Source organism: Suncus etruscus, chromosome 10 (assembly GCF_024139225.1).
Source record: "Suncus etruscus isolate mSunEtr1 chromosome 10, mSunEtr1.pri.cur, whole genome shotgun sequence".
Classification (NCBI taxonomy): Eukaryota; Metazoa; Chordata; class Mammalia; order Eulipotyphla; family Soricidae; genus Suncus; species Suncus etruscus.
The window spans coordinates 74,620,621-74,645,749 of record NC_064857.1 but is presented as its reverse complement, the minus strand read 5'-3'; the positions used below and the strand labels follow the sequence as shown (position 1 = coordinate 74,645,749).

Here is a 25,129-nt window from a genome sequence, read left to right as displayed (position 1 = left end):
TTTTGAGAACCTTTTCATCCAAACATTATGTAATAGTATATAAAATAGTTTTAGGGTACACAACAACAGAGCAAGGTGGTTCAATGTGCATGTCTGAGAATGCAGAATGGTTTGTGCTTTGTGAGCACTACTAGAGTAGTAGACAAGTAGTGTCAGGACTCACACTGGAGTTTGAACTCAGATCCTGGCACTATCTACTGCCTCAAGAATCATAATCATCATCAATGCCAAGGATCGTATTCTAAGTTAAAGCTAGTATAGTTTTAGATGTGTTTATGCAAAATCCAAGTGCTGGAGTTGAAATCTAAAAAATATTCAGTAATTGTGAACTGACTCATAAATCAGTACATTCATTCCTTTAATAAATATTTACTAATCTGATGGCCATGCTTGTCATAGTACAAGGCTCTAGAACCAAATGCTTAGAAGTGGTCCCTGCCCTCCTGGAGCAAATGATGACCCTTGACAGGTTTTTGTACACTGTAAGTCTGAGTGACAATTTTCCTAGTTGAAACCAGAGATTTTTTTTTTTGAGCTTTCTTAAATTAAGAGATTTATCAGACAGGTTTCTGTACTTAGGACCTGCTACTCTGTTGCTCATGGGTTATTCCAGTTTTTCTACCTCCTCTGCCTTGATCCCTCAGGACCACAATCTGGCCTCTTTATTGCCATCACTCACTTGGTGCATTCTTTAACAACTCATCCTTTAAGGTGGTTTTTCTGAATTCAGAATGCAAGAGCATGTGATGGCCAAACTAGGACTGGAACTCTGGGATTTGATGTCACCTTTCTAGTCCAGTGAAGCACTAAAGCAGAGGGAGAATTCAAGATTATATGATCCAAAAATGGATGCCAAGGCCTGTCCTTTTCTTTAGACTTAATAAATCATGACACTTAGATGCGAACACCTAAGTTTAATTGTACATACAGTTATGTAATTCTACTGTGCAAGTTCATGATGGATTACTTAAATACCTCTAAAGGTACATTATCCTTTCTAAATCATATTGAACACCTTCTAATTTTAAATTACTGGGGGAATATTGCTATATTACAAGTACATTTGAGGTACAAAATATATAGACTTTTAGAGTTTATAGCTACTTGGAAATTAGTCACATCAGTTTTCATTTCACAAAGAAGGCTGAAAATGGTTAAGTGAGTAATGCATGTATATATGTGCATCCACACATATCCACATAGGTGTGGAAATAACATGGGGAAAATGCCATCTTCCTCAATACAAACCAACGCTAAAAGGACCAAATAAATGACAAAATTGAATGCTTGCTACATTCAGGCAACATAAACAGATTCAAAGATGTGCCACTCAAAATTAGGTGCTATTGGTAAGGCTGTTTTTATGTGGTGGTGCACGGAGCATCCTGATAAACATCCTTCTCTTGATCCTCAAGCTTGAACAACAAACATCACAAACAAAAAGACATTCAGTGTTTTGGCTCTCTTTGTTTCAAGGGAGTATTGTGAAAGTAATTATTCTGTTGTATTTAAGAGGCCTATTTCATGGATGGGAAAATGTATTAAATTTCATTTGGCAGTTATTCAATCCTTGTTAATGTTATCTCTAGAGATAACAGCTTCAAAACAGGCTTTCAGACCTTAGTTTCCTCTCTCTTAACATAATTCTTCTAAGAGAGTGAAGAACGAGAACTTTAGGAAACGTCATCAATTTCCAGACTAAGCAGTAGTAATACAAAACTAAATAGGCCATTAAGGGCATTTTGGTATGTCAAGATAAAAATTCTATTATTCATGGCATCTGCTTCATAAATTTTCTTTTGACATGGCGTTTTCTTAGAAAAAATTACAAGAAAATGTAACAAAGAAAAAAACTACCGGAAACTTTTATTTTTTCTTCTTTCTTGTTTTTTGCCATCAACACAAGAGAAAAAGTTGATGGGCTTTTTACTGTAATTAGACACCCATTGACACAGAAAACAGTTTTGGTGTCTGAACTGTAATCTCCCCATGAAATATCAATTATACATGACAGTTGCAGAGTGCAGATTTCAGTTTTAATTATCTTGCCAGATCTCTGTCATATTAGAGGAAAGCAAACTTAATTTCTCAAATGTGCAAAATATTGTTTAGTCCAAAAGTGCATCTTTTAAAGAGGTAGAAAGAGGACATATGATTTCTTTTGATTGTCTCACAGATGGAAACCTGGAAGTTTATAGGATGATTGTTCTAGAGGGATAATGAGAAACAATACTCAAGACACTGAAATTCTTAGAAAACAAGATCTACCTTGAATAATCAACTCCTTTAGTCTGACAAAGATAAAACAACTGGGCCATTTTTTAAGTGATATAAATATCATTTCCCTATTTATCACTTTTACCTTAAAATTCATTTTATTGAACATTTAAAGGACTTTTTCACTAAAGTCAAGTCTGGGTAAAATACTTTTGCTTAGATTTTTGACTTTTAAATTCTTACTAGAAGACTTAAAGCTGTCTTGAATATAACTGTGTCTTTGACAAAAATCTTTCAGTTTTAGTTGTACTTTGCCTGGAATTTAAGGTAATTCTTTACTGGAAAGTTCTTGGCAAGTTCGCTAATGCTTATTCTCCAAATTATAAGAGTGATTTTCAAGAAGAATTAAATATGATCTAAATGATCCTGACCATGACAGTGCTGACTTGCCATGTGATCAGCTAATGTGAAACTCCCATGATGTGTACCAAAATGGTTAAATGAATGATTCTGTGATCTAGGATGAAAGATGCAAATATCTGATTTCAGTTCATCTTTTCTCTCCCTAAACTTGTAAGTTCCATCTATTAAGAATGCTTTTCATTTCTCTCCTCTGTTATCTCCGCTACTGATCCTCAGCCCTCTACTTAATTTTCCTATGTTCAAAACCATGACTTGACTCGGTGCAACTAACAGGACCTTACTGGGTGGTTAATGGAATTTATTTCATCCCTTCTCTGCTCAAGGAAGCAGATGGAGTTGCAGGAAATCTAGTAAATCTAGTAGACGAAGCCCAACTAGTACAGAGTTTATGGTGAAATCTTGCAATTAGTTGGAAGTTGTTTCTTTGGTTTAGGATGAAAAAGAAGAAAAAAAAAAAGAAGAAAAAGAAGACAAAGGAATACAGTGTATAGATGGGATTTGGGATCCCTAAAGTGCAAGTGTACCCAGTGAGAAAACAATGATGGGAATAACTTCTACCTTAAGTACGGCGGAGCTCCCGCGAGGTCCAACACTAGAGATTTATCCTTAGCAAACTAGCCTTGAAAATGCTTTTATTAATATCCAATTTGAAGATATTTCGGATTTGATTGCTTTTTTCTTTTTTGGCCACACCCAGCTGGGCTCAGGGTTTACTCCTAGTTCTGTGCTCAAGGATCACTTCTGATGGTCTCAGGGGCTCATAAAAACGTGCTAGGTACTGAACTAGAGCCAGCAGTGTGCAAGACAAAAGCCTTAACTTCTGTGCCATATCTCCTGACCCCAAGTAAAAAAAAGCTTATAAAAACTATTTCAAAAGAAAATGGGAACATAAACAAACTTGCTTAAAATGATATTTTTTTTCTAAGACTCCATATATTCCCCATTTACAAGCTATACTCTGCCGTCATTTGGTCCTATGCACCAGCATAGCTTGTCCATAGCTTTATGAGTCAAGTCTAATACCAATATCTTTTATTTCTACGTCCTTCACCTGGCAACCTAAGGGCCATTTAAGCCCCTCCTCTTTTAAAAATTCTTGAATCTCCATAATCAATCACTTATTCATGACCTCTCATCAATTTCTCTCTCCCATTTTAGCAAGGTTGGAATAAAGCTATTCATTGGCCAGGATTGATTTCCTCTGAATGACTCACCAGCTACTTTTCTGAGTGATCTCACAGATCCTCTTAGTGAGACCTCTCCTGGACGTGGTGATCTCCAAAACTCACTTTATCTTATGGTCTTTGGACAGGTTCTCCCGACTGTTGATTTTAAGGGCACTCACTACCCTTCCACTACACAATCAAAAATACTATTAAATAGATTAGGGCATATATACATCTGTGGTTTTACTTTGTTGCTATTCAGAGTGGTATATTCAAATCCGACAAGCATCTAAGTCAAAAGGCAAGAAATGGGAATAGAGGATTGTAATATTAAAATGTGCAATTAGGTACGTTATAAAGAGTAAAAGATTACACAAAGGGTGTGTAGCTCTGAGAACATTCTGAAGCCTGTAATATCTTTCTGTTATCAAATATTTAGGATGCTTCCAATACATGATAAACACTTAGTTTAATTCACCAAATGCCTTTTAAACATATCTTCAATATGTAAAGCACTATATTTAAACATTTGCAGAAAAGCCCACATAGATATGTGTACTACTTTAAGGGTTTCTACATCTTAATGGCAGATTAATAGAATTAGCTATAAAAAAGTAAGATCAATCTCTTAAGAGATTTATGTAAGTGATATGAGGTAATATAGAGCTTTAAAGTATGGATGAACCTTAGGTTAAAAATCCAGGCAGCACTGAAGAATGATGGGTCGAACTTTGATATGTTGATCTATGTAATCTAAATAGCTTTTAAAGTGGCATTAAATGATAATTCAACTTTACAAAGTCTATCTATATCAAAAAGTGGCATTAGTTACCACACATATATAAATTATATATTATACAAATAATTATAATATGTAAAAGAACAGCCTTTCAGAACAGTACATTAACATGTCTTCTCAGTGACTACTAAATATTTTGGACCAGAATATGTAGTAGTCACAATGAAAAAACACCTAACTTTTATTTAAAAGTTTTTTGTATACACACACAGCTTTCTACAAAGTGAACTATCTGGGCGCATTTTAGACACAAATGGTACCTCACTGTTATGTGTGTATTACTGGCCCAAATGATTCACTCTTATTTAACTGCAATGAAGTCTTTCATCTCCCTAGCTATACAATAATAGTTTCCATATGACCAGTGGCTCTGCTATAAATAAGATCAAAAGCAAAAGAAAGGATTTAATAAAAAAAAATGACATTAAGGGTTGCATTAAATCAGGGTAAAAATACCAATATCCAAGTCCCCCCCCCACCCCCCCCCTGAAGAATAAAGTTCCAGAGTCCTAAGTGACTTCGCCCAAATGTCATGAGATGCACTTTACAAGCAATAGGCATGTGCAAAACCCATTTGTGGTGCCTGGGAGTGGCACAGATTGGGTGGGTGGGGGTCAATGGGGACTGTAAGGAGTGGAGTAAGAAGTCCCATTTCCAATCAAGCAGAAGAGAGAGAGAGAGGGATGAGAGAGAGAGGAGAGAGAGAGATGGAGAGAGAGAGAGGAGAGAGAGAGAGAGAGGAAGAGAGATGAGAGAGAGAGAGAGAAAGAGAGAGGAGAGAAAGGAAAGAGAGAGAAAGAGAGAAAGAGAGAGAGAGAGTCAGTCACTGGCCATGACTTCTTATCCTTCTCTGTTCTACTGCACAGAGAGAGGCTTGTTGGTGATCCAGAGTTTCTCAGAGAAACCTAACATTGCTCAATTCGAGTACATGAATTCTGAGAAAGGAAGTTTTTTTTGGCAATGCAGAATGACTTGATATGAAGAGCCAACTTCCCAAACAAATTTTCTTCTAGTTCTTAAAAAAAAAAATTACAATGTTAATCTCTATTCCCGACTGGATAAACAGCTGCTAATAACCTCCAGCTCCCAGGGGAGGAGACTGCTTCCTTTCATCTTCAGACTGGTGCATATCTGACGTGCACTGGACTTTAGTGATTCCACATGTTTCTTGCTTTGCTTTCTTCCAAACTGCTCTGGTACTAGTCTTGCCAATTCAGCTTTCTTTTCTCCCTTTCCTTAGATTGCATCCATAAACTCAAGAGGACATACTGGCTTATGGAACTATTTATTTGAAATTGTGGTTCTTCTACTGTGGGTATATTTAAAGAGGAAATTCAAGCACTTACAATATCTAAAGAAGTTAAAGTCCTAGACCTTTGTATTGGAGCCCCCCCTGAGGGAAATGTCCATTTCAGTTTATTTCATATTGAGCTAATTATTCACTGGGGGAAGGGCTGCATATTCAAAAATACTCCACTTCTAATAGCTTTGCTAATGTGATGACTTCTTTCTATCTGTTAATGTCCCGAATAAAGGAGCAACCTTCCACTCTTCTGCTAGAAGTGCCCAGCAGAAGATTACTGGCTGGTGGACTCCAGAGTCTTTCTCACTTGTTTCTGAGCACCTGCTTTACTGGTGACCTCAGTTCTACACCTCGAGATTCAGACATTGCGCAAAACAGCTTTTTAAACAAAAACCAGCTGTTTCCTATCCAGACTACAGGGGAAAAATTTTGGGCAGCTTACAGAAACATTACCCAGAGACTACCATTCTCCAATAACTTTCACACACTTTCAGATCCAAACGAGGCCCGTCCGTGTGGAGAAGCCAGGGAGAAGGCAAATGTGAAATTGAAATGTGGAAACTCAATACTGTGGTTTGGGACAATATGTCCAATTAGCCGCTTTAAAATGAATGTGGCTATTGTATCGGGACAATGGTTCCCGAAAGATGTTACTTAGCTAATAGTGGACAGATCTTTGGGTTCAACTCAACTTTAGAGCCCTAAGATGATTTATGTGTCTAGAAGAAGCTATAATTATACACAACTGTGAATGTCAACCAATTAGGTAGAGTCCTCACATTTCAGAAATCTGACGTGGAAGCTTATTTTTTCTCTAAGTTTTTGTTCCTAAAGCTGCTTTGCTTAAACCCTCTTGTTATTTTCAACCCATTTTATACTTCTGTTTTTGAAGTAATGAAGGTACTTTTGATTTAAAAATTTATAGTCACAGTAAAAGTTCAAGTAACACAATGGCCACAGATTTTGGAAAAACAAAATAAAATTTAAAAAAAGGCCAAAGTCTAATCTTGGCTTTTAAACAGAGCCAAGTTGCTCCAGTATTTTCTGTTTTGGTATGAATGACATAACTGAATTACTTCATGAGCTGCTACTTTAATTCCTAAGGGTGGAAAATTCCATGAGTTAATTTAATTTGGATGTAAAAAATATACATGCAAACTCAGTCTTCCTGCGGACTCTGCTATGAAATATTCGAGCCAATTGTTGGCGAGGCTGTGATGTGTGAGGAGGGGCTGTTCACCCCAATGCAGCCCTGGCTGGCACACTGCAAAGGCCACATCATCAGGCAATTTCCTTCCTTCCATTGGGACACATAGTCCCCTATATTCTATCTGCTCTTAACTGTTGAAATCCCATGCAGACTATGAGAGTCTAATAACACCTTCTATAGAAAGCTTTGCCTAGTGATCTTCTACAGCTGGACAAAGGTTTATCCATTTGTGATCAACTGAGTAGATCACATACTAGAACTACTAGTTCTACTTTACATTAGAGTGAGGCACATACTTACTTACTTTACCACAAGAGTTGTAGAAACAGAGACTCTCAAGTTATTGAAGCAGAGATTCTTATACATGTTTAAGTCTACCCTCCCCTACATAGAAAATGAATAGTGAACACCTGGGCATTTCTATTATCTGCATACAGTGGTCCTCAAACTATGGCCTGTGGGCCACATATTGTATTTGTATGTTTTGTTTCTTCATTGCAAAATAAGATATATGCAGTGTGCATAAGAATTCATTCATAAGTTTTGTTTTTACTATAGTTAGACCCTCCAATGGTCTGAGGGACAGTGAACTGGCCCCCTGTTTAAAAAGTTTGAGGACCCCTGATTATTCTGCAATGTATGTGTTTTGTGGTTTCTCCCTCCCAAAAAACCCGATTACTTGAGAAAAAAAGATTGGCACTTTTAAATGGAAGGATTGCACCTTTTCTAAATTATGGGCAGTTTGCATCTTTGTTCTCAGTAAGTATTCAATAAGACACATTGTTATCTCTGTTATTAAAAATGTTGATCTGGACTGGGGAGATGGAAAGAGGCCTGGATTTGATCCCTGGCACTGTATGATTCCCTGAGCTGTGCCCTGAGCAACATGAGTGACATGAGGTTTTGAATGACAGTACACTAGGGAGGACATTTGCCTTGCATGCGGCCCACGAGGGTTGATCTCTGACAAACTATATGGTCTCCCAAGCATGGCCAGGAGAAATTCCTGACTGCAGAGCCAGGAGTAACCTTCGAGCACTGCAGGTATGGCTCCAAAACAAACAAACAAAAAAAGAAAAATCGGAATAGGACTTTGAGTTACCCACCAGGTGTAACCCCAGAATAAACAAAACAACAACAAAAAAATAGATGGTCTCTGCTTTTTTTCCTCTTTATTCAAGAAGAAAGCAAAGTAAAAATATTCAGTAGTTAATAGATTCTGCTTTAAATCTATTTTTAAATTTAGAAATTGGAAAGACAATGCTTTGAATGTATTTAAGTTCATCACATGCTGGTGCTAAACGGGTATTTTTGGGAAAATAAGAAAACTAGGCAGTTAATCTCGGAAGCAGGCGAGAGTTCTTTGGGTTAGTGAGTACAATATAGAGTAATTCTGATCTAGGCTACAAGGTCTGAGTTTGATTAAAATATGTACTGGAGATAAAGAAGAGGATATATCTAATTTGGCAACCAGACACACATCTAGACCTAACATTTGTTTCAGAGATGGCTAATAATATGCCTGCTATGGCTGCTTGAAAAACTTGTGGAGTTTTGGTAAAATCAATGGAAAATAAAAATAAAAATGAACCTGTTAAAATGAATCCATAATTAAGGGAGTATCTATAAGTCAGACAGAACAGGATAAATTCTATATATATTCTCACTTGTTTGTGAACAAAAGTTGTCTTCCAAGAAGAAAGTGAGTAGAAAGGTGGCTGACTGGAGATATGGGAGAGGTTGACCAAAAAGGGCAATAACCCACTGGTTATAAGTAAGATGATCCAAGCATAGCATAGAAATAAATACATAATTAGCCATTATGTATATAATCATTAGGTGAGAAAATGAAAATGTAGTAATCTTATTGTGGGGAACATTTTATAACCCTTGGTCTACTCCCTACACTTATGTCAGTTGCCAAGAATATCTTAATTAAGCTACAGACATATATATATATATATGGCTTAGCTGAGATGTTCTTAAATGTATACATATTAAAATATAAATTTCTTTATATATTAGTTTAGGATATTTTGTTTGTTTTGGGCCATATTCAGTAGTGACAGGGCGTATTCTTGGCTCTGCACTCTGGAAGCACTCCTGGTGGCAGTTGGGAGACAATATTGAGTGCCAGGGGTTGAGTATGGCTGGGCTACATGTACAAGACAAGTTTCCTAATTGCTGTACTATCTCCCTGGCTCTAAATTAGAAATACTTTTAAACAGAGTATCTTCAAGTACTTTTTTATCTCAATATTTTATTCCTTGTTAACTTTCCTTAAATTATGTTACTACTGATATAGATCAAAGCTTTCAGTCATGGCTGTTAATTTTTTGAGAAAAAATAAAGTTCTGGAGATTAGGAGGGATGGTATAGCACAACAGCTAGGCAAATATCTTAATTAGAGAAAAAAAACAATACAGTTGTAGCAGAAAGATGATGCCGATGACTAAGATCTTGGGTGAAATTCTATTAATAGGCTATTTAAAAGACAGTTTCAAAGAGCTCTGAAATCCAAGCAATGACCTCTCAAACCCAGCTTGGACAAACTTTGTTCATGAGAAAGCTACGTGCCTGATGTCCTATGACAGTATGGAAAATATGAGAAAAGGAGACCAGCAAGGGAGTAAAATTAGGTGGACATCACTGGATGAAATATTAAACCTGAACTGTAAATAGGATGTCTCTATTATTGAGGCTCAGGAGTCTACCCTGGTCACAATTTTTTTCATGGCTTTGATGTGAGCATTAATGGTACCAAAGTTATAGAGTCTGAAAGAAGACCTATAGAGGACCTATAGTCGAAAACTGTATGCTATGGTATGGAATTAGAAAGGCACTTACATATAAAGGATGATCATGAGACTTCTGCTTGTGAACAGCAACTGACAGAAATTTCATGTCAGCAGGATGATGAACCACTCAAAAATAGCTAATAGGATCTTGATAAGAAGCCTGGAATTCAGATACAATGTACTGAATGGGTTTGATGATAGAATTGAAAAGTCAGGAAGAACATCTAGTGATCAAAAAAAAATTTTGGAGTCACACCCGGAGGTGCTCAGGGGTTACTCCTGGCTGTCTGCTCAGAAATAGCTCCTGGCAGGCACGGGGGGACCATATGGGACACAGGGATTCGAACCAACCACCTTTGGTCCTGGATCGGCTGCTTGCAAGGCAAACGCTGCTGTGCTATCTCTCCGGGCCCTAGTAGTCAAAAGTTAAAGATATAAATGTCAGTCTTCAGATAACTGAAATTTCTGAAAAATTAAATAAAAAATTATTTTTACTAAATTTTCTAATAGTTGGTAGGAAGGGGTTTTTGGTCATCTGGAACTTGCTCTTTTGAAAGATGGAGTGAGGGGCTGGAGCAGTGGCATGTACTAGCATAGGATGGGCCACGGTTTGATCCACTGGTGTCCCATATGGTCCCCCAAACCAGGAGCGATTTCTGAGTGCATAGCCAGGAGTAACCCCCAAGCATCACTAGGTGTGGCTGAAAAACCAAAAAAAAAAAAAAAAAAGATGAAGCCTAACAGAGGAAGACTATATAGGAAGATTGAGATAGAGATGAGTTCTTAATATGAAGTAATTTCTTAGAAGTGAGTATGTGAAAAATCAATCTGTGTAAACCCAAAAGGAAAAATGAAGATGAAGCCAGGATCATATTTTGTTGAAGAGATCCACACAGAAATAGAACTCCCTGACTCTCGCTTCTCATGATCATATACCAATAGATACTACAAGACAACACATCAATATTTGTTACCTCCTTTTCTTTTTTTGCCAAGTATTGTTGGCAAAGTTAAATAGAAACATCACTGGGAGCCAAGGGGCAACTAAGGAGTTTTCTTAGATTTCATCAGTTAACAGAACAGAGTAACAGCACAGTCTGTAATACCAGCTAGTTTTAAAATTGCTAAGGTATTAGATTAGAGGGAAGTTTGTAGCAGCACTGCAATAAAGTATAAAAAGTGTACAGCGGGGCCCGGAGAGATAGCATGGAGGTAAGGCGTTTGCCTTGCATGCAGAAGGACGGTGGTTCGAATTCCGGCATCCCATATGGTCCCCTGAGCCTGCCAGGAGCGATTTCTGAGCATAGAGCCAGGAGTAACCCCTGAGCACTGCTGGGTGTGACCCAAACCAAAAACAAAACAAAAAAAAGTGCACTGTGATTTACTCCTTCCTCCCCACCTCTCCCATCCCCTTCTCCCCTTCTTTCCTCTTTCCCTTCCTTTTCCTTTTCCCTTACCCTTCTTGCCACACCTAGCAAAACTCAAGGGTTACTCTTAGCTCTGAACTCAGGAATTACTCCTGGTGGTGCTCAAGGAATCACATGGGATGCTGGAGAGTGAACCCAGTGCCTGGTTTCTAATGCTAGAGCAATCCATGGTTGGTCACTTCTCCTTTTTTTGGACCTTAGTCTTAAACAGTAAAATCCTTATTTTATTAATGGACTGAATAATTTTTAAAATCTTAATTTCTATGGTCCTAACTCTCAAGAACTATGTAAACAAAACTATTGCCTGAGGGCCTAGATGGTAATATGTTCTCATTAGTTTAATTTAAATTTAAATTAAACAGTGCTTCTTTTAGCTAATAAATATTCTTTTGATACTTTTATCTTTTATTTAAGAAAAACTTTTTTTTGGTTTTGGGGTCACATTTGCTGGTGCTCAGGCTTATTCCTGTGGGGTTTTTTTCCTTTTTCCTTTTTTTTTTTTTTGCTCAGGAATAACACCTGGTGGGCACAGGGGACCAAACTGGGGTGCTGGGACCAAATCTGGGTCGGCTGCATGCAAGGCAAATGCCCTTTTGCTGTACTATTGCTTGGTCTCCTGAATAGTTTTGTTAACTTAAAGTAAAAGTAAATCATGAAATAAAGGGAGAATGAACTAAGATTGAATTGTAATTGCAGTTTTTAAACTGTGTGCCTCACTGCCACCCAACGCTTCTAGTACTATTCTAAGGAATCCCTGTGAGGACAGGGAAGGAGGTGAGTTCAGTAAGGCTCCTTCACCCCCAAATCAAGCAGGGCAACTTGATTCACTGGGAACCATTATTCCTTTACCAAGCAACAACATGCTCCTTCCCTCCCAGGTAACAGGGCTGCTTTCCTGATCTTTTATGGGTCCTATTATAACATATGTTTTTAAATACAAGTCCTTTTCTGCTGGATTGTGAGCCTCTGAGAACAGAAACCATGGCATAGCACACATCTTGGCATTTGGTAAACATGAAAAAACATGAAATAAAGGAATTTTAACCAAATGTGACCTAGGGATGACAACATTACATATTAACTGGAAAATTATGGCTGAATGACGCTGTCACTGTTGATTCTACTAACAATAATCAGGAATATATAAAGTCACTTGAGGACTGGGGTGGGCTTTGTTCATTAGGTCATCTGAAAGATTCCAATTCAGGTCTCATCTGTGGATCTAGATGAATGGCAAAACTGTATTTGGAAAATTGACATTTTAATAATCTATTCAAAAAATCTAATGATTTTGGGGCTGGAGCGATAACACAGTGGTATGGCATTTACTTTGCACACAGCCCACCTCAGACGAACTAGGGTTTGATCCCTGGGTATCCCATATGGTTTTCTGGGCCTGCCAGGAGTGGTTTTTTTTAAGTATATAAAATCTTTATTTAAACACCATGATTACAAGTATGGTTGTAGTTGGGTCTGCCAGGAGTAATTTTTGAGCACAGAGTGAGGAGTAAACCATGAGTGCCGCTGGGTGTGGTCCAACATCCCCCACCCCCAATCTAATGATTTAGTACTAGGGGAAACATGAAAATACCTAAAGCACAGAGGAAATGTCAGTGATGGTTTCTAATTGGGTTGGGTTCTAGATTCTGCTATTTCCTTATTCCCTTGACTACAGAGATTCCTGCTTTGATTTGGGTAGAAAACTGGCGGAGGGTAAGAAAAATAACAATAATTAAACATTCATTCCTTCAGGAAGTCTTTCTTGTGACAAAAGGTCATATCACAGATTGATCTCACTCATTAATAGACCATAAAGAAACACAGTTGAGGAACTAGTGCTCACAGATAATAGAAATGAAGGCAGGAGAACTGGCCCTTCATAGGAAGTTTGCCACTGGGAGAGGGGGGAAAGGGAGCTAGGTCTGGGAAGGTACCACTGTGACAGTGATAGAGGGAAGTGATCACTGTAGGTGAGGGCTGGATTCTATAAGGAGGTAAAGGAAAAGAAAGTGCTGACTAAAAAGGCAGGTCAGGAAAAGGAAAGAAAATTAGGGTCATTGGGAGAGAGAAATGGATTCTGGTGAAGAGAGTAGTGCTTCAACACTGTACCCTTGAAACACAACCATGAGTAACTTTGAAATTCATTGTGATTCAATAAATGAATTAAAAAAATAGAAAAAGAGAAAGGTCAAATTCTACATCACTTAGTACAGATTTCTTAACTTAATAGTAAGTGCTTAGACAATGTAGTTTTGAGCCTAGCGTGGCACCTCCAACACTGGATATATTCTTTACCTCTGTCTGGGGGTAGTGAGTTTTTCTGGGAAGTTGGCCATGAAATGCCTGGAAATTTCTTTCATCAACCAACATTTATTCAGATTTGAAAATCACAAGCTTTTACTATCTAAAATTAGTTCTTAAAAGGTGTACTTATATATGATCTTTTGGGAGCCTTCAGACTAATAAAAAGGAACATGGAATTTGGAGTCAATGAGCCTGAGTCTAAATCTGCTCTATGACTTGATACTACCGTACTCAAACTTCCCAGGGTTCACTTGAACAAACTTTATTATTATTATTATTGTTCTCATTATTAGTTATTACTTTTGTTTTTTAGGGGCCACATCCAGCAATGCCCAGGAATAACTCCTAGTTCTGTACACAAGAATTATCCCTGGCAGTGTTTGGGGACCTCAGAGGATCTTTGAGATCAATCCTTGGTTGGATGTGTGCAAGAGAAGCATCCTACTTGTTGTACTATCACTCTGGCCCCCAATTTATTTAACCAAACTTTAAATGGTCATCGTGATCATCCTTCATGGTTTCTTGTGAAAACTACTTGGGAAGATGTGTATGAAGCATAGCACTTGGTTAGGTATTAGAAGTTTACTGTCTTTCATTTGATAATGGTAGGGCGTTTGCCTTGCATGCGGCTGACCCATGAAGGACCTCAGTTCAACTCCCTGCATTCCACATGGCCCAGGAGTACCAGCCAGAAGCGATTTCTGAGTACAGAGCCAGGAGTAACCCCCGAGTACTGCTGAGTGTAACCCAAAGAACCAAAAAAAAAAAAATGTGGTGCTCACTGAGAATGTGATGGGTAAATTCTGGAATAGTGTATATACAGAGTGGTCTTGCTGGAAAAGATTCTGCATATTAAACAGCTAAATGTCAGTCTATTAGGTTCAATAAGCTGTCCTAAGATAACAGAAAGATGATGAATATTTTTGAGCAAAAAAAAAGAAAGAAAGAAAAGAAAAAGAAAAAAGAGTGTGGCCGAATGAGTAATTATCTATCTAAAAGACCACAAATACATTATTTTCATTCTAGTGTTATTAGCCATGAGGCTGTGAATAAAAAAGTCTCTTTCATTATACAAGTACTTAGTAAATCACTAAAGACTTACTTCAGAACTCCAAGAAAAACATTTTATGAATCAAAAGCTAAGTACAATATGTTAGCAATTAAATGAGATAACATAATAGCTGAGGCAGAACCATGGTTTTCCACACCACAATTTCAAGCTGCTGCAGAAAGAAATGCTTCTATCATATTTTAACTTATCAAGCCACTTTGTTTTGCTTTTTGGAACGCAGGGAGAATGGAAGTCAAGAGGGTATGAGGTCATGATTCAAGGTGTCTATTCTTTAATCTGAATGCACTATTAAGGATTAGAAAGAGATTGTGCAAAACAGAACCAGCCCTAGGATGGGGTTCTAGTTACTGTGACTGGATTCTGGTCCAAATGAACAACAAATGAAGGTGTGTAGTTGGGAAAGAAACTCCCACCCGTGCACTCTCTCCGAAGTTTCCGGTGTATACCTCCCACTGCTACTTTATTTACTGCAGCTGGCTGAAGTTTTATAGCCTGTTTCATGTATTAAAATTCGAATGTGGAAAACATTACCAGTATCCTCCTTGAATTTTTTTTTTTATTCTTTGGGGGGGGTAAGGGGGTTGGATTTTTTTTCCCCTTCAACTTCCTTTTTATTGTGGAATGTATCAAATGGTCAAAGGCTAACTTCAGACTGACTAAATTCAAAAACTATTTCCTTTGTTCTGCTGTTTTATTTGAAAATTCATACCAGTTTGCATTAAGAAAAAGAAATGACAATCTAATCTCTTTCCAACATATTTGGGGGTTCCAACTGAGCAGCTCAGTGTCAGTGGACCCCTCAAATATTCTCAGAAGACAGACAGGTAAAACTGTTTTAAAGGGCGCAGGCTGTGAGCCAGTGCCATCTCTGAAGTTCCCCTCTACCTTGGGCTCTACATGAGCCTCTGGATTAGAAATGTCTTCAGAAGAGTAAGCAGGAACCCTGACCAGCAAAATTAGCAGCTTTTTTGCTTCTGTGTAGTTTTTGAAATCTAATCAAAGACCTTTCTGAGTAATACTGGGCAAATAGTTCCTTCTCTTCTGGCTCTGTTCCTTTCTCTCTCTTGTTCCTACACCTGACTCAGTCCAATTTTGTCTCTCTAGAAATGATTCCAGTCTCTCCATCCTAGAGCATCTTTGAATGAAACTCCAAAAGGAGGCAATTCAAAGGTCAAACAGTCCCCCCCCAATCTATGTATAGTTTATTATTTTAAAGAGCCACTTAACTTACATCTGGTACTTAAGAGCAAACTTTACATATTTATGGGAAAAAAGTGTCTCTGAAGCAATGCCCTGGGTGCATGTTACATCCGTTTAACATATGCAAAATGAACCCAGCTACAGAAATTAAACTATTTTTCTCTTGATTGAGAGCAGATATACAGAAATGGTTGTAAGTCACAGATCTGGCTTTTAATAAAGCCAGATTTCTTAATTAAAAGCAGTATTGTTTAAACATTGCAGCTCGAAAAAAGCTGTACAAACTAAAATCCATATTATATGCATCCCAAGTGTATTTAATACATTACTTGAGGCCAAGCTAAATTAAAATCTAGATTTTCCTTTCTGTAAAGTCTTAGCAACTGCCATGAAGAGAAAAACAATTTTTGCTCAGTGATAAAATTTTAGGGTAGAGGTCAAGGAAAAGGAAAAAAAAATAAGAAAAGATTTAGCTTTGGCATTCAAAAATATCTTTCCACATTTTAGAAATGAGTTCATTGCTTCTATTTATAAACTAGTATTTCTGGTTTCAAATTGGTTGCAGGTTTCAATAATACACCACACTCAGGATGGTTCTCCTAATCTAAGTCTTTTATTGTGACATTTCAAGGGAAGGTATAAGATACTTTGAGCAGAAACTTAAAGGGCCTCAGAACTTATACTCGCATTGCAGTCTTCTTTTTCGAATCATTTTTGAACAAGAGCTACCATATGCTCTGTCTAAAATTAGTAAGTGCCCAATATCTAACAAATTGGATGCTTTGGCTTATCTATTGACTAGGCAGGAGTAGGCAAAGGCATAAAATGATAGAGACTTGCAATACTAGTGATTAACTTCTAGTGATTACTAGTTGGGCTCTATACTCATCTGGTCACCTTGCTAGTTGTCACCACTAAATACTTTGTTGGGAAGATTCTTCAAGTTCTTGTAATCATTAAAAAGAGGGATGGAAGGACTGGAGCAGGTGGCGCAGTGGTAGGGCATTTGCCTTGCATGCGATTGACCTAGGACAGACCACAGTTCAATCCACCATATGTTCTCCCAAGCCAGGAGTGATTTCTGAGCACATACCCTAAGCATCACCAGTGTAGAACAAAAACCAAAAAACAAACAAAAAAAGAGGGATGCGTTTACAACTCTTTTCTGAAAGTGGTGAGGAAAAAGTAATCTTCTAATTACATAGGACATGATTGCTGAAATATTATTTAAAATCTTACTCATTAGGTAAAGCTCCAGATACATTAAGTTATAGTATCTCAAAACATATTCATATGCAAACATTGTGAATTCATATTTCTCATATTAAAATCAAGATACTGACTTCTTTAATAAAGTTTTAACCTAGTCATATCTAAAATGCCTGCATTTTAACATTAACTGCAGTTTAGTCCTTTGGCCAAAGACACCAAGATTACAAAACCAAGTAATTAACTCCTAGATACCTAAGTAAAATAAAAAGAAAATCTGCCTGCACAAAAAATTATACATGAACAGAGTACTCATAGTTTATTTACAATAACCAAAATAACTCAAACTCAAGCATCCATTGCCTGATGAACAGATAGATAATATATATAATATATATATGTATATGTATGTAGAATATAATACTGTTTGGCATTAAAAATGCATGACTGATATATAATAAAACACATATAAACCATGAAAACATGCAAAATAAGCCTCTGAATGTTGTATGATTCCATTTATAGGAAATACCTAGAAAAGGTAAAATTTAGACTGAGAATATAGATTAACAGTTGCCAGGTTCTAGGGTAGGGGAAGTAGAAATGGAAAAACACAATGAATGAGTATGGGAATTTTACAGGGGGGAAATGCCTGAAAATCAGAGTGTGACCATGACTGTAAAACTCTATGAAAAGACTGAAATGCACTGAACTGCACACTTGAAATGAGTAAATTGTGTTAGAATTATATATCAACAAGACTGTTTACAAAAGAAAAAATAGCACCAGTAGTATTTATACTTAAAAATCTAATGTACAGCAAAACTCTATCAATCTCATGACTTACCATGAGTGAATGTCTGTTGGCTGAAAGAAGACCGGTTCCATACCCTGAGCCCAGACCACCCATTGCTCCATTATGAGAAGGTCCAATGATTCCATGCATGTCCCCATGGCCACCAGGCATAGCTGTGGAAGGGCCCACTGCATGATTCCGGAGAACGTGAATAGCATCGTCCAGTCTTTCTAGGCGATCTTCAATTCGGCTTTGCTGTTGTTGGAGAAGTAAAGTGAAATTCGACTTAGTTTGAAAAGTGTGCACAGACTATTAAAGTAAAACTCAAGTGGATATAGATTGTATTTGGATTACTAAATACATGTTTTCAATCATTTGTTTCCTTAAAACAATATCACTACTAAACAGCGCCTTTCCCAGAAAACTGGGAAATGTCATATTAATGTTATACTTCACAAGTAAAATAAAGTTAGTAACTCTTGCAGGATATTACAATACTCAAATAGATATTACATTGCATCAGTCTGAAAAGATAATTTAGTTTTACTTTAGAAAATAAAAACGTTTATTGAATTTAAGAAATGTCCTGGCAGGCACTAAAGATTTTATATTAACAATGAAAAGAGATCTATTTATTATTTCCCATTTAAATTATTTTCTTGAGGGTCAATTTCTTTCAACTCTGTATATAGAATACAGCATAAAGAATCAAATCAGGGACAGGTAAATTTCATAGATGATAATTTCTCATCAAGTGCTGCAAATTTTAACTTGTGCTCTGTCATTTCTATTATAAAACAGATTTTATATGTGAATATATGTTTATGCACATGTGTACAGGAAAGTACAGTAGACCCAACCTGTGTTATGCCCTTGGTATTACAAGGCCCTCTAAGCATTAGTGAGTTCAGGCCTAGAGGCCCGATGAACACTTCTGGTTGTGGGCCTGAAGTTCCCTGAGCACTACCAGGTTATCCTAAGTAACTTCCAGTACTGCAGGGCCTGAGTAACATAGCATCTGCAGGCTCTTGCAGTGAACTGTAATTCCTGTTGCCCAAGAATTCTTCATGGGGCCCTTGGGTCTTTTGAGCACCACTTGGGAAATCCCCCAACAGACACAAATGAAAGAAGTTACAAAAATTTTTGTCAACAAAAGTGAACAAGATTTCAAGACTTAGGGAATAAAAATGGTCTGAACTAATTGTTCAGTGGGGGTTCTACCAGATTTAAAAGTGCTCCCAGAATAGAACTGTACAAATAAAAAAGCAACCGATCTCAGCATTAGGAATCTAGTTTTATGTAGTCAGACAAACCATTTAATGCAGGTTTTTTTTTTTTTTGGTGAAACAAAGTGATAGGTAGATGAATGTTTTTTTTTTCAGTACGACTAATAATGGTCAAAACCCCCCAAATTTAGACTGTTTCTCCACATTCTACATATGTAAAGCAAAGACAGACAGACATTATTATTCCTTCCATAGAGATGTGCAAACAAGACTCAAAGAAATTAGTTAACTTAATTACTCAGTGTCTCACTCGGAGGACATAATAAAGTTGAGGTTGGAATCTTAATCTTTTGACTTTAAACCTAGTGCTTCCCGGTACTAAAAGCAACTAAAAATCCACTTAAATTTCCGAAGGACTGAAGATATGTACCAGCACCCACTTCATGAGCAGAACAATTGTGAACTATGCCTTATTCACTGACATGAGGAAGAATGTGTATCTAATGCAATTAGTCTGTAAGCTCCAGACTATGTTAGACACTCTGGTTTGGTGGGCTTTGGCATTAAAAGACCTCCCTCAGACTCTGAGCTCTGAATTTTATGCAACTTTGGAAAAGTTATCAAATTCTTCCAGTTTTCACTTAATCTATAAATATAAAGAATGTTCATAAGCATTTATACTTTTATGTAAGAATTAACAAAAGAACAATATACTGCTTATCATTTCTAAATCATAGCTTCCTTGGTAGAAAAAGCAACTTGAAAAACCCTTCTTGCATGTTCAATGTTGGGAATAAAAGGAAGTTACAGTTCACAACTATCAACCAATAGTTACGGGTCTAGAGTTGGATAAAACCCAGTTTTGATAGATGAATTCCTGAGAAGCACTGATGGAATGACGAATTCATCACTTCACATATTGTGGATCATTATCATTTGGAATCACTTGGTAGGTAAGGATGTCCCCTCTCATGCTGGGGCTGCCTCCCTGTGCTAAAATGCACCTATGTATTTTCATTTTTGGGTTTTTCTTCTTAATTGAAATATAAAGCCAAAAGGGAAAAAGGAAATCCTGAATTGCTGTCAGCATCAATTTATAGATTTAAATCTATGCCTTTTCTTACTCTCTACTACAGAACATAGAGGAACAAAGGGCTGTTCGGGGTGATAGATCGAAAGCCCCATTGCTACTGCCTCTCCACATCTGATTCAAGTTCAGACGAATCACTGCATGGAGCAGTCTTGCTTCCTGCATAGTTCCAACTCCATCCATTGCCAGAGGGCAAAGACTAGAGAGTATTGGACACTGAATCACCAGGTGAGCATTTATCATCATAATCACACTCATGGAAATCTTCAATTTTTTTTATTGGAAAACCAGTTCTTGATATTAATAGATTTCTATGAGAATGAGAACCAAATGGATATACAAATAAACAGTGGACTTCTAAGTCAGAGGTCAAGAAAAACTATAAACCTTTATTCGGGAAAAGTAAGCAGAGGTATGGGAATCTTCAAATATTTATGATGCAGGCTGGCCAGAACTCCAGCACTCTTCTGTCAGGACAGTTATTTAATTTAATCATGGACAGGGATCTTTCCCCAAGATGGGAAGGATGTCACAATCTTTCCAGGTTTCTAACTCGTTGTCTTGTCCTAGATATTTAAAGCCCCACGGCTTATACCATAGTAGTATCTGTGTTACAATCTAGAAACAGAAACAAGCATAGTCTAGTAACTCTGGCTCTAACCAAACTGTGCCTAATGTCAATGGGAATGTTACTATTGCTGAAAACAATTTTGGAAAGTGAAATAAACACAAGAGCGAAATCTGGTCTGACAATGGTTAAGATGAGACTTACCAAAGAATGTAAAGGTCCTTCATAATTGGGAGATGAGGAGGCCTGTCCTCCATTTCTAGACCAGACAGCTGTGCCTGCTGATAATTAAATGGCAAACAGTGAGTTCTATAGACTCTTAAAAAAAAAAGAGAAGCTCAACAACATTGAAAACAACTCAGTTAGAAACCTCAGTGCTTATTTTCATTAAGGCAATTTACATGAAGGTCTGAGCAATAGCACAGTTGGTAGGGCAATTGCCTTGCACACAGCTGACCTAACTTCGACCTCCAGCTTTCCACATGGTTCCAAGACTCCCAGGAGTGATTCCTGAACTCAGAGCTAGGAGTAACCCCTGAGCACTGTTGGGTGTAGCCTGCCTCCCCCACAAAAATACAAAAACAAACATAAAGACGATTTACATGTAGCATATGTAAGCTTCCCATATAAGAATTTGGGGCAAGGAAAACTTTTTAAGTGAAAAATATATAGACTCTGTAAACTTAGAATTTTTTTTTTCAGATTTCTGATTTTTCTTAAAATCAAGTATTTGATAGACTCTGAGTTTTAAGTAGTTTTCAGAATCCACTAAGCCAGAAGGTTATAAAATATAATGGCTATAGTAAATATTGTATATCTAACCTACAAAATAACAATCAGCTTTTAAATTTAAAATAAGACACACCATGTAGAGAATACAAGAGGAAAACTTAACCTCTATGTTCTTGCTGGGATCTCATGCCCTTACACAGTAGCACTTCAAAAATCACCTTCTGTCATTTCTAACTGTGTATGGCATGGATTTCTCTAGTAAACAAAAATAAAATATTTTTCCTATTATTTTTTGTGACTAAATCTGGACAGTGTGACTGCAGTAATCTGCCTCTAGCTATGTCTTCAGCAAATCCTTTCCTTCTCAGGTATAGAGGGCCCTCCATAACACAGGCCCACATGAGGCCTGATTTCTGTATTGTCTTTCATCATGCGCACTCTACTCAGCTGTGGGCACTTCTAGCATTTGTGGAACAATTTGTGCCTCCTTCCTTTCTACTTCCATTAGAAATCTCAGACTGGCAGAATGGGGAAACCAGATACTCATCTGCTATGACCACTGTCCTAACCTCAATAATGTAACACATCAGTAACTGGGCCTCTGCTGTCTTTCTATAGAATAAAAGCATATAATAATTATTCTTAAACTATTAGACCATATAATATTTGTCTCTGAATTATAAACAGATGATAATAAAGCTGGAAATGGGTGCAAAGGGAGTTCTCCCTGCTTGAACTCCTTCAGCACCCACCTCATTGTACTAGATGTTGTGTAAATCCTCCTCTATGAGCACTGATATTTGAGCATATTCTGCAGTCAAACAATGAGTTACCAAACTAGAAGTGTATGACAATTGTGCATTTGATTTTTCCCCCATTTCTGTTTAGGGGAATATTTCACCACTGTGACCTCAATTGCTTTGTGTCATCTTTTCCTTCTATTTCAACTTTGTCTCTCAGAATTTTAGGACTTTTGAGGTCCAATGACTGCTCTCTCTCTAGTCTGTCTCTAGTCTACGAATATCCACTGTGTCTCAATGTCTTGGGAAAAAACCTGATATTTAATACCACTAAGCTGTAGCCTGAAACCTTCCATTTTCTACCAGGAATCAGTTTCGCACAGTCCCTGTGAGTGCTGTTCATGCGATTCAGTGAATAGTGTAGGGCTGGAAAGGCCAGAATTTCGCCAGGGGCTTAAGACAAAACTAAGGTTGGGTTTCAATCAGGGCAGAAGTTAGGTTTTGTTTAGAAGCTGTACTGTTCAAACTGTAGAGATGTACCAATGGAACCTTTGGGAAGCATTTCTAGTAGAAGTGAACTAAATCTCTCAAAGGGACTCCTGAAAAGTGAGGCACATTATTACCAACATAATTAAATAATTTAGAATTAAATCATTTTATGCTAATTTGTTGTATTTTTTTTTTTTTTTGGTTTTTGGGCCACACCCGGTAACGCTCAGGGGTTACTCCTGGCTATGCGCTCAGAAGTTGCTCCTGGCTTGGGGGACCATATGGGACACCGGGGGATCGAACCGCGGTCCGTCCAAGGCTACTGCAGGCAAGGCAGGCGCACCTTACCTTTAGCGCCACCGCCCGGCCCCAATTTGTTGTATTTTTAAGGCAAATATCCTTTTAACTACAATTATCTCACAATTTATTTTCAAAATTATAGCTTTCACAAACTTACACTGTGCATTTAAGTATTTCTTTTTATGAACTGAGTAACTTTTTGATGCTTAATTTTAGAATATATTACGCTATAGTAAGAAATTAGCAAATTAGAGACTAGCAGTAGAGAGGGCAGAGTCTTTTGTTCAGTAATTTTTTTTACGGAGAGAGCTAAGTTTAAGAGGGAAGTTTCTATCTGCATATTCTAACAACATGGTATCTTTAAGAAAAGTTCTTCCTTTAGATGACTGTACTGTCACTGTCAGTTCTCCTGGCCCCTCTACTGGTTCTATAAGCTTGTATTTGGAGATTGAGGGGGAGTGGACATAAAACATTACTAGAAGATAGAAATCCAAGTACAATACCTGAAAGAGACGGAGGAGAGCCAACAGGAGTTGAAGGGTTTGATGAAAAGCTGTTGTTAGTGTGATCCGGAGAATAGATCTTAAAACAACGAGGAGGAAAAAAAAACACAAACCCTCATTCATTAGGCATAACAATCAACCATTTATCAAGCAAAGTATCAATAGGCATCATTAAAAAGTTACTTTACGAAATACATTTAGTGACAACAGCACAGATATTCTAAAGTAAAAGACCTAACCATTATTTAAATTTTTCAAAAGAATTATTGAGGTCCTATGAGGGAGTAGAAAAGGGATCGACTGGGGCCAGCTGACTTGACAACGTGAGTCCTCTGCTCCCGGTTATGTGGCTGTGAAAAACCCATATAGATATCCTAAACTTCCCTCTCCTTATTCAGGGACAGTGTAAGTTTTCAGTTTCCTGCCCAATTCCTTCGCTGTGGCATTTTATTCCCAGATGGAACTGGATTAAATAATACTCTGACTCTAATCATAAAATATAAAAATCACGGTCTTAAGTTCTTGCTCCCTGCCCATTTTCTTCAAATGCCTTCCCCCCACACTGCTCTAGAACCGCCTTTTGAAAAATAAGACTAGTTGGGTGATAAGCAGCACTTGACTTCAGAGAGAATTAAGAAATCAAGACAGAAAATCCCTACACACAAAGATCTTGAGAATAAACCCACTCCAGCACCATGAGCTCCATTATTTAGTGACAAGGTCGAAGAAGAGACACAAGGAAGGCTTCAAGCTCTTGCCTCTAATTTCCCAAGGATCACTGTACATGCAAGTTAGTATTTCCAAAAATCACAGTTATTCGCCATTTATTTTCTGAAAGTCCATGTGTCCACTTCTGATTAAAGTTTACCCCTCTATAATGGTTTCCTCTGAAATCCAAAGTCAATATTTCCTCACCGAAGCAAGTGCTTTCCCCAGAGCATCTCCAGTCTGGGAGCTGCCTGCTGCCCCGCTTCCTCTATTTGCTGCAAGAACAAAAGCAGAATGTGAAAAAGCAGGCAGTGAGACATTTAACAATTTTCTATTCCTGGTCCATTTACTCACAATTTAATTGCATTTTAATGCTAATTACAACACATTAATCTTTAATTAGCAATAATTTGTTTGCTGAGGTAGATGTCAAATATATTCATGTTACTTTTTTTTAATAGAAAATATATAAAACCTGACACCTCGGTTTAAAGGTAAAGTACTTCAGTTGCTATTACTCTTCTCTTGGTCACTTTTGAGTGGCTGGTAGTGAGTTAGCAAGCAGGCACTTTTAAGTTCATAGCCGAGAAGTCTGTATACTTTACAGTCAGTCCAAAAGTTTGGCATTTCTTTGCACTTTTAATAGTAAATCAAATATCTTCACAAATAATTTACATGTTTTCAAATGTTAAAGGAACAAAAGTAAAGATGAGGTGCTTGTCTCAAAGTCACTGAGACAGAATGAAAAATCAAAACCACTTTAATAAATTTCCTGGAAAATAATATATTTTCAATATTTCAAATAACACATATCCCTACATATTTAAGCCTGTGATCATATTAAAAAAA

At 37.3% G+C, this 25,129-nt stretch overlaps 1 protein-coding gene across 1 annotated transcript in view; it reads right to left on the bottom strand.

Moving 5' to 3' along the window:
* The window catches only part of TCF4 (transcription factor 4), a 379,623-nt gene that overhangs the window by 13,629 nt on the left and 340,865 nt on the right, over positions 1-25,129 (bottom strand). Inside the window, exons 13-16 of the mRNA XM_049782162.1 lie at positions 24,488-24,555; positions 23,573-23,651; positions 21,013-21,089; positions 17,976-18,179 (exon numbers count right to left, since the gene is read on the bottom strand). Coding sequence (XP_049638119.1) covers positions 17,976-18,179; positions 21,013-21,089; positions 23,573-23,651; positions 24,488-24,555 — 428 coding nt within the window. The remainder of the gene's footprint in view (positions 1-17,975; positions 18,180-21,012; positions 21,090-23,572; positions 23,652-24,487; positions 24,556-25,129) is intronic.